Source organism: Urocampus carinirostris, chromosome 9 (genome assembly GCF_059441175.1).
Source record: "Urocampus carinirostris isolate Australia breed hairy pipefish chromosome 9, RoL_Ucar_1.0, whole genome shotgun sequence".
In the NCBI taxonomy this organism is placed as follows: domain Eukaryota; kingdom Metazoa; phylum Chordata; class Actinopteri; order Syngnathiformes; family Syngnathidae; genus Urocampus; species Urocampus carinirostris.
The window spans coordinates 31,403,914-31,422,255 of NC_142357.1; the positions used below are offsets into that span (position 1 = coordinate 31,403,914).

Here is an 18,342-nt window from a genome sequence, read left to right on the forward strand (position 1 = left end):
ATTGGTTCTACTTAAGGTAGCTTGTACCAGTAGGGAAAAAAAAAAGACTACCACATTTGGTCATCTTTATTTTCACTTGGTCACATATTTTGAAAACTTAGCTAGTTTGCTCCTTCACTTCCATTTCCACTGTATCAAGTTGAACCCTGAAATATTGCAGCAACATTCACAATCATAAAAACAATACAAGAGCAGACAGACACAATTTAACAAAACAGGACCCTATGATCATTTATGGAACAGTCTTTCCGTGATATGACTCAGATAACACAGAAGTTTGTTTACCGTTCAGATTTACGTTCAAGATAATTTGGACCTATACAATCTGGAAATGTTGGATTCAAGAATGAAATCGAAGCAACCCGCAGGTTGGCAGAAGTGCATTTAAAATAGCAGTAAACAAATGGAAATGCAAAGAACTTGTCAACAAGTCAGTATTTCAGTAGCTCAAAAAAAAAAAATCCCGATTGAAGTCGTTCAAAACAACCGTGTTCAGCAACATGAACCCTTACCAAAGAAAATATCGTCATGAAGAACTTCATCTATCTCTATTTTATGACGTAAACCAAAATGGTGCAAAACAAGATCATTTTTTCTCCCTTCATATTGCAAATCCTTGAAATATAAATTATGAGTTGGGTGAAATATTAACATCAGTTTGTAATAGACCGTCAAAGAGAGCATTGACTTTGACAATTACAGGTACATTAGTGACTCAGTATGAGTTGACGCGATTATGATTAAAAATATTACATGTTGTAACACACGAGCCAATAGATTTTCACTTCATAAGAGCAAGAGCATTTGTGATGTCGCGTTTAAGTTCAAGTTTACACAGTGGGGACTCCTGTTACTGGTTTCTCTTTTCAGTCACAATTCCTCCTTTTATCCCCGGTTACTGCAGCATTACAGTCCAGTCGGTGCCTGCATTCATACCGGGCTTCCTGATAGTCAACACTGATGTGGACACGCCAAAGTCAAAATCCAGCTTGCTGGTCTGACCATCTATAGAAGGAACAAAATAAATTGTAATTAATATAGAACTGATGTAATTATCACGTGAAAAGGAATTCAAAAAAATGACTTACCGGCTGTCTTCAAGATAACCTTATTAGGCCTACTACCACCCAGTATGACGATGCGTTCAATGGTGGAGAATGTAGAGAAATGGGCCTCTGGATCGAGGTTCCTACAGGTCATGACAATTCCATTTAAGATAACAGAAACCCCCAAAATCACATTATTTTCGCATTTGATGCCAAGGAACTATGTCAATGTGAGTTGCAGAGGTCACCAACGTTTTTGAAGCGCAAAACTACTTTTTTGTTTATGATTGGCGCAAATGGCTAACATTTGATATGCGTTTCTCGAATAACTGGTTATCATGTTAATGTATTGTTACCATTATGTTATTACCAGGATGTGATTCTTAGTAGTGTTAAAATAGGCTCAGTCAATCGCTAAAACATCTTCCTTGTAAGGCTACAGTGTTTTACATAACAATTATAGTAAAATTCTAAATATAATTTTAGAAAAAATTATGTATTTAACCAGTGTTCCTACAGTTTAAGGCGAGATGAATTCAAGAATTTTCATCGACTTTTTAAATGCCTTTATAAATCAATTTAAGACCAAGTCGACAAAAAAAAAAAAAACATTGGAAACTAACAAAACACCACATGAATTAGGGGCAAATTCAAACAAAATCATATTTTTTTTTATAAAATTTTGGTCCAGTTAAAAATGTTTCCATCTGAAAAACATAGCAAAGATTTATACATGGAAAATAAATAAAACCGTCGTTTACAGTACATCATGGATCCTTGGTCAAAACTGTTAGATAACTACTAAACCTTTATGCTACATTCATGAAGCATTTTTTTTATCATAATGCATGAAAAAGGACTTAACTGAATCTTTATGGTCAAACTAATATAAATCTAATTGATGTTTTATGAAGACTTTCGAAAATTGGATTCAAGTCATTTTAATGCCAATTAAGGCCTTATTTTTAGAATAATGAATTCACTGCCACTGGTTAACCCCTCGCGTGCCACTTAAAGGAGGGCATTTTATTTTCTTACCATACACTGAATCGTTTTAAACAGCATTTTGAGTTGCAATTCATTGCTTGAAAACTGCGTTACAAATACATTTGGATTTGACACGTTGGTGACCCCAAGTGTATGGCTTTGCCTCCATCCTCTGACATATTGTTACCAAGGAAATTTGTTAAAGTGGGATGAAGGGGCAGCCACGGCATATTATTTTTCCTCTCTTTAAAAATGTGGTCCACTTGAAATTTCCGTATAGGCTACTCACACTGAGGAAAGGTTGTTGTTGACAAATGACAGCCTCCTGTGAATGAACTCCTTCTTATCAAAATTGAAGGTATGGCCATCATCGATGTAGAGTTCTCCCTCTGCAGCTCTCTGTGTAAAAATACAACAAGCCTGAGTACATAACAGCAAACTAAAGTCCAGAAATGATTATCTGTACCTGATGGTCAAGAGCCACAAACAAAGTGTAGGGGTCATTCTCCATACAGCTGGAAGATCTTCGCACTCTGAGCTTTCTTGGGATAATGGAGCCGCCGCGTTGGAAAACCGGGATCTAAAATGAAGAAAGAGAACATGATTATTGACTGGACATATGTATTTAGTAAAGATTAGTTTGTCTTACAGAGCTCATGGTGACAGGAATATAGAGATTCTGACCGCCGTTGTGCTTCTGGAAGGTGTGGACATCAAACCAGACCTGATAGGGTTAAACAGAAGAATGCAGTGAAGAAAACGCATAAGTGAATTGAGAGCATCAAAACTTGTGTTCTCACCTCTTCTTTTCCTGGTAGATAAGCAGTTACTCCACTGGCTCCCTCTTCAGTCACAGGATGCACTAACAAGTCTTTCCCTGTAAAAATAGTTATGGGACAGAAACTGTTCAAACCATTGATTTGTAATTCGGCACAAAAACTCTGTTGTACGCCCCATATTTTTCGGACCACAAGGCACACCTAAAAACCCCAATCTGACCAGAAATTTGAAAGTGCACCGTACAACCCAGTGGTACAAATGGCACACAATAAGGCATTAGACTTAATCTCAGTATCACACTATTTTTACTCACAGTGCCGCAACACTGATTTCTATAGTGTCTTATGATAGGTTAAACAGAATCTCTACTTGCTGTTAGTTATTTTAACATAATACTATACAAACTCTTTTACGTACGCATACATGTTAAACTAAGAGGTTATCGACGCACAGTCGAAAAGGTGGAGAGACCGTTTACCTTTTCAGAATGCACTGTGCAAATCAACCTCGTGGCACTGCGAGTATAAAAAGTTAGATGATGTAATAAGGTCTAGGGTCTAATTCTCTTTCGAGTATCATCTGTACCACTGGAGGTCTAGTAGTAATGTATGAGCACTCTCACCGCCACTGCTTGGGTTCGATTTCAATTGCATTAATATGTACCTGTACACACGAAAGCTCTTGGTATAGTCTCAATTTCATGAACCTTATATTTCGGTGCACCTTATGTATGAAAAATATGTAACAAAATACTTTTTTTGGGGGTTGCACCTTATATTGCAGAAAATCAATATCAAATTTCCTCCATTTCTTACCAATTAAAAACTCATCCTCCAGAGCATATGTAGTCTGATCCTGAGTGTATTCCACCCACAGCGGCCTATAGAAAAAGAAAAAAAGTAATATCCACATGGATATGAGAAAGTTTCATTTAATAAAAACTATGACTACAAACAAAATGAAATCTTGCAACACCATTGAAACACTTCTTAAATCTCACCTCATGACCGGATGTCCGGTACGATACGCGTGGTAGAACTGCTGGTACCAATACGGCAGGAGGCTGTAACGTTGGCGAATAACCTCTCGGATCAGAGCAGTGTTCTCTGGGCCGAAGAGCCACGGCTCTCGACGGGCGGTGTCCAGGTGGGCATGAGCCCTGAAGAATGGCTGGTAGGCTCCAGTCTGGTACCAACGCACAAGCAACTCTGAGCTGGGAGACTTAAAGAAGCCCCCAACATCAGCTAGAGGAAAAAATTGGATTATGGAGGGTCTTTAGAGTCATGCTGCAGTCATTAAAAAGTAAATTACACATTTGATTCACTCCTTTATTGAGCTTTTGGCTCAGCTTACTAAATGTGGGACGGATGTACTTACCACCACAAAAAGAAATCCCCACCAAACCCATACTGAGACACATGGGGATGGATATTTTCAGGTGGCCCCACTCAGCTGCATTATCACCAGTCCACACAGCACCTAGCAAAATACAAATACACTCAGTAAACAGTGACAGAAGCTTCGTTAGAGGAAAACCAAGGCTCACCATAGCGCTGTGACCCAGCAAAGAAAGCCCGAGTCAAGACAAAAGGTCTTTCAGCCCCTCCCGATCTATAAATCAGGCCCTCTGCTGTGGCTTTGTGCTGCAACAAATATAATTACTAAAAACTGCAAATAAGGAAACATAAAACTTCAATACAACGTGAGAATCGTGATAAGTGACTTCTTCTCACCACGTAAAAGCCATAAAGGTTGTGCACATCCCGGTGCTCCCAGTCTCCATGCTTTGCATCCTTGTGCATGGTGATCTCCGGCCCATTGAATATCGAAGGCTCGTTCATGTCGTTCCATGTGTACAGGTTCTCCATTGTGCCCTAGAAAAATGAGTAGCAGAGAATTTTGGGTAGTGGATCACGTATAGTGATACCTTGCCTTTACAAAAAACATGGGTCAGTCACTAAACATATGGTGCTTAATGCTAACACACAACGCGAAAGCTCATTGAGAAGTCAATAAACACTGTAAATTTTAGGAACCTTGAAGCAAGAATAGTTAGACATTAAGAAAATTCATTACCCTGGAAAAAAAAGTGTTTTTTACTCCAGTTTAGAGGTAAGATCAGGCAAAAACAAATTTAGCCCGGCCCGACAAACTTGATTTGAGGGACAGAGCCCGGAAAAACAGACTTGGATATTTTATTTGTGAGGACAAGGTAGGGACGGAGAAAGAAAGTGTGCATGTGCTGCTACACGAAGAACAGGAACCACAGATACATATGACGCATGTGGCATGTAAAAACAGCCGCCACAGGGTAGTTACAACAGCGTGACCTCACGGTCGTAGAGTGTACTGTTGCCGCAAAGTGTGGTGAAAAGAATGGCTACTGTAGACAAAGGACAGTGAGCACAGAGCTGGTTTTTAATTGCCTTATTAAACATAACATTGGCGACCAAGATGGAGGTTCCACTCTCGCCCTTCCTCAGTCCATTGCCCTGCCTGGCAATCCGGAAAGTCCCATGCCCCGCTGATTAGGATCTCTTGAAACGTATTAAAGCCATCGGGCTTTTCAACGCGTAAAGACAGGCAATGCTAATCCATAGCCTGTGTATCTTTCAAAGTCTGGGACCCACCATGAAATCTGCGGACTGTATTGCACATCTCTCCTGACACTTTGCCGCTCTACAGAGCTTCATTGTGCGGCGGATTATCTTAGGGCAGTGTCAATAGCGGCCCGGTGAGTCAGTCCACCATTACATCGCGGACCTCTAGGGCTTAGCCAGCCTCTGAAGGTTCAGAGATTTGGAAGACGAGCTGAGCACACGATCGATCTTAAAGTGCGGGACAAGCTGTTTTCATCGCCGGACAACACGTCACAGGAGGTAAATGCTCATTTTAGGACTGAGAGGTCGCATGTTCGATTCCCTGCCCCTTTGAGTTAAATGTCAAAGTGTCCCCTGGCAAGACATTGAATCCCTAATAGTCCCGATCAGCAGGTTGGAGCCTTGCATGGCTGACGCCGCATCAGTGTGTGAGTGTAAATGGGTAAGTGTGGAGCACAGCGTGCTTCAGTAACTTAAATGTAGACTTTTTACCATTATTCACAAATGTGTGTTCTGTGATGGACTATTTCAACTCATTCCAGAAGTTCAACAGATTCTATTATCCAATTAAATATGATTGAGAAGAATAAATAACCCAAAGATCACAAGTGAAGGCCCCTTAGAAGTTGATTCATAGGTCATCATAGTTCCATCGGTCTCACCTCGTACTGGTCGTAGGCAAACATGCTGGCCCACCAAGCCCTCATGTCTGCACGGGTAAAGTCTGGATAACCGGCACTGCCTAACAAAAAAGAAAAGGAAGAAAAACAATCAGTATTGGACAGTCTCGGTAGGGAAGCGTCATCCAAGAGCTAGCATTTAATTCAAGTGTGCCTTACCAGGCCAACACCAGCCCTCATAGTCTGCGCCATCTTTATTTTTGGTGTAGAAACCCTGAGACTTGATTTCATTATGGATCTTGTAGCCGCTGTCCACTTTGATATGAGGGTCCACAATGGTCACCATCTTTTACACACAAAAAAGGAATGGTCATGAATGATAAGAATCAGTTTAGACTCTCAGAAAAAAGTGTCAGCTCAAATCACTTAAATGTTTGTGCTCTTAGCTTTTTTAGAGATATTTTAGGACATCTATTTTAAAACGTTTGCCCCCAACTATCCCAATTGACTATGATGCACATAAACAAATAAACTAATGGTTAATTTAATACCTTGCGCTTCTTATCCATGAGACCTTGAAGCATTTCCTTGGGTGCAGGGAACTTGTTAGTATCCCAAGTGAAGTAGCGCTTGCCGTCTGTGTGCTCAATATCAAGCCAGATGAAATCATAGGGAATGTCGTGCTCGTCGAAGCCTGCATCAACCGACTTTACGTCTTCCTGATCGTTATAGTTCCAGCGACATTGGTGGTAGGCCAGTGCAGCCAATGGGGGCAAGGCCTGCGTGCCTGACAAAAGGTTACAAACATTTTAAATGTCCAAGGGAAATACACACAAAATTCTTCTTGTTGCCAATCATTTCCAAAAATATAATCTTACCCGTAAGAGAGGCATACTGTGCAAAGACATCTTTCGGTGTTGGGCCGAGCATGATGAAGACATCGATGATACCGCTTTCAGAGAACCAATGCACATCTGTCTGCGGAGTCTCGCTTGAACCCTGCACATATTCCAGCATTTTTCCAAACACAGTCTGAAAAAAAAATTAAAAATGGTGTCAAAATTGGCATTTGGTTCATCGCATGAGAGGAAACACATACCTTCCCTGCAGTGTTAGAGCTGATGTCAACCCAAGTCTCAGCAGCATTGAGCCAAAACATTCCAGTAGTTCGCTGGGAATTGTGAGCCAACATGACAGGTACAGAACCATAAAGTGCCATTGGATTATCCAGCTCGTATTGGAACACGTCCAAATTATACAGCCGATAAGGATCTCCATTACTGAGGTGAACCACACAAAATATAATTACCCACTGGTGAAATCTCACAGTAAACAAGCTCTTTTCAACCATGCGTAGTCATTTTGATTTCATTCGGCTCTCACTTCGTAGTTTTGAGTCGGAGGGTGTCTGCGTGTTCTGGAATGCCGTATACATGCTCCACCCCTGGTAATGAAAAGTCTAGACCGACAGCAGTTGGGCCTGTAATGTGAGCATAGCCAAATTATTACATTCAAAATAAAAAACACGGTATTTTCTAGTTATTTATGACTATTCGTTCATGTGCTTTAGAGTGCCAATCGTTGAACATGGGTGGCCATGATTAAAAGTTAACTATAAACACGATACAAAATCTAGTATATTTATTTAATGTCTTCCAAAGTCCAATTCATCATCAAATACACTAACATTTTCTTTCCCTCTGCGTATTTATATATCTTCAAGAAGACTTTCTGTTTTCCCCATTCTTTAACATTTGTTTCTGGTACTGTAAATAAAAATAGTTTGATAAGTACTAAGTCATATACTGTATATTACTAGTTGTGTAGAGGTGGGGATGCAGTGCTCTCACGTCCAAGACCTGGGTTCGATTCACGTCAAATGTAATGTTTGGCAACTGCGGTCATTGATATTTTTCGACGGATCAACCATTGTACGAATACCATAATAATACCTCTTGTATAACGCACGACAAAACTTTTGAGTCTTTTTTAGGTTAAAAAAATGTGTGTTACACACGTATTTTAGGGTTAACAACTTACCATTTGGTTTGCTGTCTGTAAATGATTTATACGTTTCCTCCCACATTCCATCCTCATCTTTTTCCTCCAATATAGCCTGCAAGGTAGGAATGTATTTATTTTATGATGTATTGCCACATGAAAGGTAGAGTAAAACTGTTTGTGTGCAGCACCTCATTCTCCGGCTCTGCACCCTCAGCCTCTTGGTCAGTCTGTCTGCTCCAGTCCATAAGGTGAAATAGCATAGGAGACATGACCAAAAAAAATACATTACTATGGAAAATGCGTTCTTTTTGAAGATCTACAGTGTCAATTTAACTGGGGAGAACCTGTCTAACACAGACAACACAGACTGCTATAACAGTCTAGGACGTGGACTCTACTAGAAAAAACGTGCAGATTCTGCCTTATTTTCATACAACTGTAAATTCTATTAATATGGTTAAGGAAACCTTTTCTACATTCAGCTGAGGAGTTGCTTGATTCACACCAGCACACGAGCATGCAAGCATTAGCCGATTCTTTAAATAATTACAGATCAAGAAGAGATGCAGATGCCGTGGAGTTAGCAATTAAGGGTGCATACTAGGAGATAGGATTAAAAGCAACTTTTTCCACACTATAGGCATGTCCATACTTATTTGATGGCATAGCATATCAAGCAAAAGGTTTTTTTTTCCAGAAATCATTTTTTGTAATCTTAGCAAAAAGAAAAAAAATGATCCTGCAATAATTGACAGTGCATTTGGTCACAATCTTAACAGTGAAGGAAACAATTCTACTGCTATTGCAAATTCTCTAGCCGTGTAACTGTATCGTAATTTTTTTTTTTTTTTTTTTTAGGATTGCCTAACAAATGAAACACTTGACAAAAAAGCCAACAAGTTCATGCAAATACAACATGTCATGTTACTGGCATTTGCAAGCAAACAGATTTTTTTTTACAGAGCATTTAGTCATCATCTTAACAGTGAAGGAAATCTCCTGCGAAAGCAAATTTTCAAGCCATGAGGCTAAATCGTGATTTATTTGGGCGGGAGATTTGCTAAAGAAACAAAAGCTTCTCAACTGGTCGTCAAAAACGCCATCAAGTTCATGCAAACAAATATCTGCCTCAAAGTAAAAAAAAAAACTGAAGGCCTAAAGATAACCATGCACATTTTTCTTTAAGATATCAAACGTCCAAAACACACACACTGAACTTTTTCATTTCAAACTGTTAAAAGGAGAAAATCATTTAAAATTTTGATTGAATTCCATCACCAGCAAATGCATTCCACGCTCAGCCACATCAACACCCAAGAAAAAAACCACACAGTCCACGTTCCCATTGTCCTCATTTTTTTCCAGGAGTTAAATTGGAATTTTCCCTAAAAAGACTATGTTGCTATTTACAGATTAGTACAAGGAATATAATACACAGCAGTCTTTACCTAGAGAATATACTCGTGACATTATTCCACACACTAGCCAATGTGCCAGTTATTAAATTGGAGAAACTAGGGCGATAAGGAGAAGAGGACAGAACGAGTCAGACAATTCTGAAAGGAACTCTGATGTTGTCAAAAGAAAAACAACGGGCACTTAAACGAGGGACAGGCATTATTCAAAGTGTGTGTGTAAGCGTGTTCTCTCACGTGTCCTTCCGTAGCCTTAAGTGCTCAAAAGCCAGAAGGCCACGCGAGTTTAGGGACATCAGCACGTCTTGTCCTTCCATGATGAACAATCGGAAGGGCCGTGCAATGACGATAACTCTTTGAGATTCCGCCCCCAGAGACAAAACCACTCCATTCTCATCTTGAGACAAGAGAGACAGGCTGGGGGAAGGGGAAAAAAAGAGGCCAGTGAAAATATGCAAGGTTTTGAATAGGGGCTGCAACAATTAGTTGTTGTGACATTCTCTGCTCTGCACAAGATTAATCAAGTGCAATTACAGTTTTCAAATTGTAACAGATTTGAGCATTTTTTTCTTAAAAACACAATTGTTGTCAGTAACGCCAGTTTTCCATGAGGTTAACAAAACCTCAGTTGACAAAATGTCAAAAACGACAAACGTCACTTGCTAAAGCGTTTGATTTCAAACTGTTGGAATTGTTAAGTACTTCTGGTACGGACTTTGCAGTTAACCACTAAATGTACATAATGCACATCATATGCGTTTTATTTACAGTTCTACTGCTGCCAATGAGCCTCTTCTCGGTTTCTAGGGATAAAAATGTTTACTTCGTTTTATTACTTATTTGCCTGTCCCTTAAAAGGGGAACAGGGACTGTAGCAATTTTTCTTGTTTTTGTTATAATTTGCCTCATAAATATATATAATAAATCAACTCCATGCCAAATCTAAGAAAAAAATAACAATTTTCCGATTATTTGACCAATCCTTTCAATAATCGGCGACGAGTAAAATATTAAAAGTATTTAGTTGCAGCCCTATTTTGAATAGGATGACACTTAAACTTTTTCATCACCACAGAATCATGGACTTTAACCAACATGTCAACATCTATTACCTTCACATGAAAAACTTCCACTGCGGCAACAAAACCCATGAGACACTTACGGCTCTGTAGGTGGCTCTCTAATGAGCACGTCAGGGACCTCAAAACGAGGCTTCAGAGGCTTTAGCTCATTAATCTTCACCCTTGTTATGTTTCCCTGGAGACGATAGAGCTCCAGGAGCAAACGCACCTATGGAGAAAGCACCAGAGATCACATCCTGGGAAATTGGAACACCTTACGTAATGCTGTACTAATAAAATTTGCATTCAGATGTGCCAACAATAGATGTTGTTTTTTAAACTAAAGCGCAAAACTGTATTAACCCAATAAAATATTCTTCGAACAATTGCATTAATTTTAGCAGTGTTGGACGTGATCAATTGAATTGCAATCAAAAGAGAAAATACTGAAATTTTGTAAAAATAAATGTTTAAACAGTCATTTGCATTTCATATAAAAATTTAAAATTACTGGCTTTGTGCAGTTTTGACTATTATTTTCTGAAACATGACAATTTGAAGACAAACACAAAAGCTTTGCATTACTCTTTTATAGTGATTTATCATTTACTCAAATGTTTACACCTAAGGAGCCTGGAAGAATTTTCCGAAGTTGTATTAGTAAATCATTAAATCACTGTAAAACAAAAGTTTTTTAGGTAAACATCTCTAAATAAAGAATTATCCCCATAACTTTATCCATCCATCCTTTATCTGCACCGCTTATCCTCAGTAGGGTCGCGAGGGTGCTGGAGCCATCCCAACTATCTTCGGGCAGTGGGCAGGGGACACCCTGAACTGGTTGCCAGCCAGTCGCAGGGAGCACAGAGACAGACTCTGTGGCCTGTGCAGCCGTTTGAAACTTCTTGTGATTTAAAAAAAAAAAAAAAAAAAAAAAAAAAAAAAATCAAAATGCTGGTCTAATAGTGATCCCAAGAACCAAGAAGTGATCCGCAGGTTCAAGAGCCGTTCACCATTCGGGCGCCTGTGCTGTGGAATGCTCTTCCCCCTGAGATTCGATCTGCAACCTCAGTGGAAATGTTTAAATCTAAGCTTAAAACACACTTCTATTTTATAGCATATGAATAACCAAAATTTTTTTGTTGACAATATCTGTGTATTATTTGCCCTCATGTAGGTTTTAGATCAGGGGATGGTGTCACAGCCCTTTGAGACTCTTTATGATTAAGGGCTATACAAATAAACATCACTTGACTTGACAACTCACTCGCTCATTCACACCTAGGGACAATTTTGACTGGCCAATTAACCTAACATGCATGTTTTTGGAATGTGGGAGGAAACCGGAGTGCCCAGGGGAAAACCACGCAAGCACGGGGAGAACATGCAAACTCCACACAAGAGGTTCGATCTCATGACCTCAAAACTGTGCCCCTATAACTTTAATATTCCTTTATTTTAACATATCGGCCATCATTGTAATAAATAGATTCATTGCAATGTTTCTAAAAATAAACGAGAAAAAAAATATATTAAAATATCACTTCTCACAATCAAGATTATTTTCAAAAAAATTGTATTAATTTTCCTAATCATTCAATCTGTTTCAATATTTTAATTACATTCTCATACTGAGAAATGATGTTTTTTTTTTTACCTCTCACAAAGTTGGGTGATGCCACTACATGCTCCCCCAAGAAAAACAAAAATATGAAAAGGCCCTAGCTTGAGTATTCCTGGCTCAGCAACCTATTAGATCAATAAATAGAAACACATATCATATTCACTGGAGCACAATATTTAGAGAGTTCTTTTATTTTATTTTTTTATTACAGGGGCGCATGTGTCTAATTGGTTATAGTTAGTGTCTTGTATTGTATCAGGTAATATGCTGTACCTTGTTCTTATCATTCTTGAGCTGCAGTGTGAGCCTAGTGTTTGTTAGCTCCATCGTTTCGAGCAGGGCACGATAGGGCGAATTGCCAGGGTTCAATGCTCGCTGACGTCTGTTAGAAAAAAAAGAAAAGAAGAATGCATTGATGCAGAGCGACGTAAACACGTAAATACATAAACACGCTTCCGTATTCCAAATTAATGACTTAACACACTTGCAGAAGGCACTCTGGTCACAGGTTTTGAAATTGGCTCTCTCCACAGCCCATGTCCCACTGAGACATACAGCAAGGCAAAATAGCAACATAGGTGCCATCCTGAAAAGGGAATCAAGATAAAGGATTAAGGACTAAAATGGCTCAAGCTGGCAAAATATGTGAGAGTAGAGTCCCAAGAAGCACGCGCAACATTTGTTTTTCTGACCATTAGAAATTCACCATTCACCATAATTCAACATTTGATCATTTATAACTGTGAAGATTTGTGAAACAGTTCACTCATAGATTAATTAATTATGCTGAGCCCAATAAAAAAACATGTCAAGGATCACATGAGAAGCCACTTGTATCCACTATAAAAAGTGCTAACCTGTGACAGCATGGGGACAGTAAGCATCAATTTCTGTGAATTCTGTACTGAAAAACTTTTTGGGGGAAAAAAACATTCATTTCTTTGGTAAGTTATTGAGGAATCATTGTGATCATAATCCTTGTATTTTTAAAGAAGCTGTATGGAATTTGGTACTTTGTTACCCTCTGCCGTCATCTCTTGGCCTAAAGTCATGATCGCAGCCTCAGTCAGCTCATTCATGATGCTCGTGCTAGTATGTGCATTTTTTAGGGGCAAACGGATAAAAGCTTCTTTTCTCATCTTTCTTTGGGTTTGGGTTGGCAGGCCTTTACTCACTTTCACCATTTTAATCGTACACTAACAAATACAAAAAAAAAGGCAACGTGACGTCACTCTTCAGCACTTCTCCTCACACCTCGTCCCTCCTACCTAATATGTTCCGCCCCAAACAGCTGTGATAAAAGTAAGATGAAAGTAGATGGGCACAATGTAGAATAAAGCAAAATGGGTAATTGAATTCAGTTGGGCACTGTTAACAAAAAGACGACAGTTTGTTTCCACATTTGTTTTTCATACAAAAATCATCAACACTTTGATCGGCAGTTGAACAAAGATCAATTAAAAAAAGGGAGGTGATTACAAATGATTTGACACATTCATGGCTGCCACGTATGACTTAACTTAAAAATGGAAAATGGCCACCACAAATTTCTTAGTATTGTATTTACACTAACACCTCTAGATTTTCAATCTAAACAAACAGAAATCTAATCCAGGTCAGGCAATTCATCATCATACCATTTTTTATTCACAGTACCAACATAAAAAATACAATGCATTTTTTGAATGTACTTCAAAGTCCGATTCATCATCAGATACACACATCGTTTCCCTTGTCGTTCTTTATCTATACAGCTCTCTGGTCTTAATTTTCATTAGCTCAGGAGGTAGAGCGATCGTCTTGGGATCAAGAGGTCGCTGGTTCGATTCCCGGCTCCTCCATGTTATATGTTGAAGTGTCCTTGTGCAAGACACTGAATCCCTAATGCCCCCAATAAGCAGATAGGGTAAGAGTGAAGCACATTGTAAAGTGCTTTGGGAGGTCTTCATTGACTTGAAAAGCGCTATGTAAATGCAAACCATTTACCATTTAACCAGTACTTATAAAAATATTTAAATATCTACTTTTAAAGGACACCTCAAATAACGCAACCCACCTTCGATGCATTAGGAAAACTCGGTGAACGTAAATTTCTTAAAACTGGAAATAATTTGCATTGATATGTAGCCAAGGTTTGTGACCTTAGGTCCAAAAATTCGCAGTCATTGCCCCCATTGTGCAAAGCTTTCCTTGTGTGCATCGAGCACTCTCTTCATTTGTTTAGCCTCTAGGCACGTGTTTTAACATGTCCGGATTGTGTTTGTTTTTTAAATGTGCAATTATCTACAATCCAGAGAAAAGAATGTATGAATGTAGTTTTTTCATGCACCTGTAAAACGTCCCGATTACGCCGGACTTGAGCCTTCTGGATGCGGATGCTGTCCTAATGATCAACGCGGTGTTTACACAAATGCTTCGATTCCAAATTAAAAATAAATACACATTCTTATGTCAGTTACAGTGAAATCCCATTGAAACAGTATAAATAATTAATTTGACCAATTGTTAGAACTACAGAGGCGTTTTGTGCTTCGAACTGCTGCCATTCAAGCTAGCGAAAGCCAACTATTGTTTAACCACCTGAAAATTCGTATTATTCATTATAGTGTGATAAATCTACTTAGAATGTAAAGGATAAGCAACAGTAAGACTGCTTTTGTAAACTTTAAGACGGTTTCCGCTGTGTCGTGCTAACTGGTTAGCAAGCGTCCTAGCATCAGTACAGGTTGACGGACGAGTTTATTTCTTTAATAGGTTCTCCACTGTGAGCGAGCAGGTTTTGTTCGGTAGTGATAAAAGCACATACGCTGTCATTATTGTACTACAACTAGTTTTTTTTTTCGTGTTGACACAAAAACATTAAACACCACCATGAATGACAATGCGAAACCGTTAGTCTTACCTTTCAGTGAAGGCGGCCATCTTGATTATAAGAGGGTCAACTCCGCCTCAGTTTAAGAAAGTGGAGGATTAAAAATCAATATCCACAACATTCAAATACTCATAGCTTGGCCAGTTTACTGGTAAAACACATCAAATCGATTTTTGTTGATTCGGATCAATAAGAAATGATGGTTATTTCGTTCACGTACCCGGCGTCAAAATGAATTAAAGTTGGATCCTCTTAGGATCAGACACGTCATCGCCGCATGAACAATAGTTGCCATACATTCATTCATTGAAAAACACACACGCACATAAAAATTAACTGAAATTACAGTCAACTGATATAAAACATTTTTTGAAAATCCTGAAAAGATGCAGAAAAGACGGTAAGATTGCGTCCCATTGGGTCTTTAAGCGAAACTTTTAGGGGGCTAAATTCTGATCCCTTTTAAGAAAACACAAGATTTGTTTTAGGACTTAATTTGCACTCCTGTCAATATGATTTCAATAGAATCACATTCAGTAATTAACACGAATTTCATTTACCATATTTGTTTTTGTCTACCATAATTAAAAAATATTTTACTTATTAGACGAGCTAAACACAGCATCTTTTTTTTAAATTTACTTAATTTGCATATCAACCCAAACAATTTTGGACAAATTATTGTTGAAGTATTTCAATACGAAAAGTTAAAAAGACTGCAAAATTCAGTTCAAAATGTTTTTAATTGTTTTAAAATTGACAGTTGAAAATAAAGTATAGTTATATCTACCCAGGTCATATCACTTGAGAGGGGTGACCGATAGCAAGACAAACACATACAAAAAAACAAAGAAAATAAAAAGGGAAAAAGTAGCAAAAAAATCCCACACAAATTTTTGGGGACCATGGCCAACCCAAATGCCCGAACACCCAAACAAGTTAAGCACCTCGGCACCCAAGTTGGTCATGCTTTCATCCCTGCAGATGAAACAGGACACAAGAAAGCGGCCCTGTCATTCAGGTCAGGGTGGCACAACACACTCTTCTGTTCAACGGCAGGGCCCAACATCTTTCACAGGTTTACCCCTGCCGCATCATACAGGTGCCCTGCCCATCCCTTAGAACAATTCCAAACATCCCACTATCCTTTTACAACACCTCTCTACTAATGAGGGTCCTGGGAGGTGTGAGAATTCTCCCACCATGGTCCACTGCGTGTCGTAAGAGGGTACTAAAGTGGAGGGAGCGAGGGGATTGGGATCCTCTCCTCTCTATCTCTACTCCCTAAGAGACAGCAAGGTAAAGAAAGGGGGCGGGGAAAAAAGGTCCCGCAAACCCTAGTTCTCGGGTCACTAAATGTGAGAGGATGTGGAAGTAAAGCGACTGAGTGGAAGAAAGAGGAGATCGGAAGAATGATGACTAGAAGGAAGGTGGATGTGTTACACCTGAGTGAAACAAAGATGAAAGTAAAGGGTGAATTACAGCTTGGTGGTATGTATGGTAGAAAGTCTGGCATTACGGGTGAACATGCTAAAGAAGGAGTGGCTGTGCTTGTGAGTGAGAAAGCAAAGGAAAAACTGGTGGAGTCGAAAGAGATATCTTCCAAAAGTATATTTCAACAATTCTTTGGACCAAATTTAAATACCAGTCAACCTGTTTTCTTTTTTTTTAACAAATGTTTGCTGAACTTTTCGATACTATAGTATACAGAAAGTCACACGATTTTCATGTGATTTACATAAAATTATTTTGCCAACTTCAAGTGAACATCCTTTCGTTAGGCTATTATTTATAAAATGTGGTCAAAGATTTTGGCTGAACCTTAGATTGTTCCATGATTCTATCTTCCTATCTATCTAGCTACCTTGGTCATATCCCTCAAGAGAGGTGACCGACAGCAAGACACACACATACAATAACAAAGAAAATAAAAGGGAAATAAATAGCAAAAAAAAAAAAAAAAAAAAGACACAAAAATCTTTGGACTAAGGCCAACCCAATTGCCCAAACACCCAAACAAGTTAAGCACCTCGGCACCCAAGTTGGTCATGCTTTCGTCCCTCCAGATAAAATGGGACACCAGAAAGCAGCGATGTCACTCGGGTCAGGGTGACATGGCCGCTTTCACACTCTTTTGTTCAACAGCAGGGCCTGACAGCTTTCACTGGTTTACCCCTGCCGCATCATACGGGTGCCCAGCCCATCCTTAAGAACGCGTCCACAATCCCACTATCCTTTCACAACACCTCTCCACTCCTCTTGGTGTTCCGTGATAAGAAGTGAAAACATGGGAAAATACGTATTTAACAAGAGAAAGTCAACCAGTAGGTCTACATCTTGGAAACGCGAAGGGTATCCCAATATATTAGAAATGAGTACAAAGCAATAATCAAATCATTGAAAAGACAAGAAATGTGATAAGTGCTTTGGACCATGTAAAAGTATGTTGATATAATATTGAGACCATAACAAGGATCCGTGACGTGAAGTGTTCAACACCCTCAGTGCTGCTCTACAGTAAGTATTTATTTACTTATTTAATAATAACATTTCAATTTATGGGCGGCACGGCGGCTGGGTTGTTAAGGCGCAGCCTTGCGGAGCAGAGGTTCAGGGTTCAAGTCCAGCTACCGCAGCCTGCCTGTGTGGAGTTTGCATGTTTTCATCATGCCGGTTTCCTCCCATATTCCAAAAACATGTATGTCAGGTTAATTGGCCAGTCCAAATTGTCCCAAGGTGTGAATGAGTGAGTGAGTTGTCTGTCCCTGTGTGCCCTGCGACTGGCTGGCAACCAGTTCAGGGTGTCCCCTGCCACTGCCCGAAGATGGCTAGGATGGGCTCCAGCACCCCCGCGACCCTACTGAGGATAAGCGGTGCAGATAATGGATGGATGGAATTAGATATATCCGTACATATTTTAATCACTCGAGGTTGACAAGTGTGCGTTACTGATTTAAAAATTTCAAGGTTAAACCTCAATTTTTACACTTGTTTGACAACCCTTTTTTAAAGTTGGCCTTGTAAAATTGTTGTCATTCAGGGTTGCCAGGTATGAATTTGGTCCATGCTGGATGAGCTGAAAGTGATCTAATTCTAGATGTCTATTTTTGGACTAAATATTATCAAAAATGGGCCAGACCAGATTTAGCCCAATGTCCAAAAAATGTCAAGTGCTCTTTGGGAACCTTACCCTGAGATTTAACATGGATAAGGGTAGGTAGTACAAAATCATACTCAAAATGTTACAAAGTAATTTAAAGTACACGGCATATGGTGTATTTGTATTTAAGTACATGTTGATATCTTGCTCACAGCTAAACCCAACATGTTTTA

At 39.2% G+C, this 18,342-nt stretch overlaps 1 protein-coding gene across 2 annotated transcripts; it reads right to left on the minus strand.

The window, feature by feature from the left end:
* Positions 1-51: 51 nt before the first annotated feature.
* Positions 52-15,264, minus strand: ganabb (glucosidase II alpha subunit b). 2 transcript variants are annotated; one of them, XM_088343500.1, is made up of 25 exons: positions 15,040-15,264; positions 12,622-12,723; positions 12,411-12,519; positions 10,615-10,742; positions 9,690-9,869; positions 9,486-9,551; positions 8,226-8,268; positions 8,074-8,149; positions 7,417-7,513; positions 7,133-7,313; positions 6,912-7,065; positions 6,585-6,820; positions 6,253-6,379; positions 6,076-6,155; positions 4,547-4,687; positions 4,360-4,456; positions 4,191-4,292; positions 3,814-4,057; positions 3,629-3,693; positions 2,834-2,910; positions 2,683-2,757; positions 2,500-2,613; positions 2,323-2,432; positions 1,089-1,189; positions 52-1,005 (listed from the first exon to the last, which is right to left on the minus strand). In XM_088343500.1, exons 1-25 carry the CDS (start codon positions 15,057-15,059, stop codon positions 896-898), a joined length of 2,835 nt encoding a protein of 944 aa, XP_088199626.1. In that variant the 5' UTR covers positions 15,060-15,264; the 3' UTR covers positions 52-895. The 2 variants fall into 2 exon arrangements, with proteins under 2 accessions (XP_088199626.1, XP_088199627.1); XM_088343501.1 differs by lacking the exon at positions 9,486-9,551 and having other exon boundaries at positions 15,040-15,261.
* Between the last annotated feature and the right edge of the window lie 3,078 nt (positions 15,265-18,342).

Bases quoted from the DNA above. Each gene is read 5' to 3' on its own strand.
- ganabb (XM_088343500.1), bottom strand. From the start codon at position 15,059: ATGGCCGCCTTCACTGAAAG. The intron at 7,314-7,416 runs GTGAGAGCCGAA...GGTTCACCTCAG, and splicing joins CTCCGACTCAAAACTACGAA to TAATGGAGATCCTTATCGGC. The intron at 3,694-3,813 runs GTGAGATTTAAG...CTTTTTCTATAG, and splicing joins ACCGGACATCCGGTCATGAG to GCCGCTGTGGGTGGAATACA.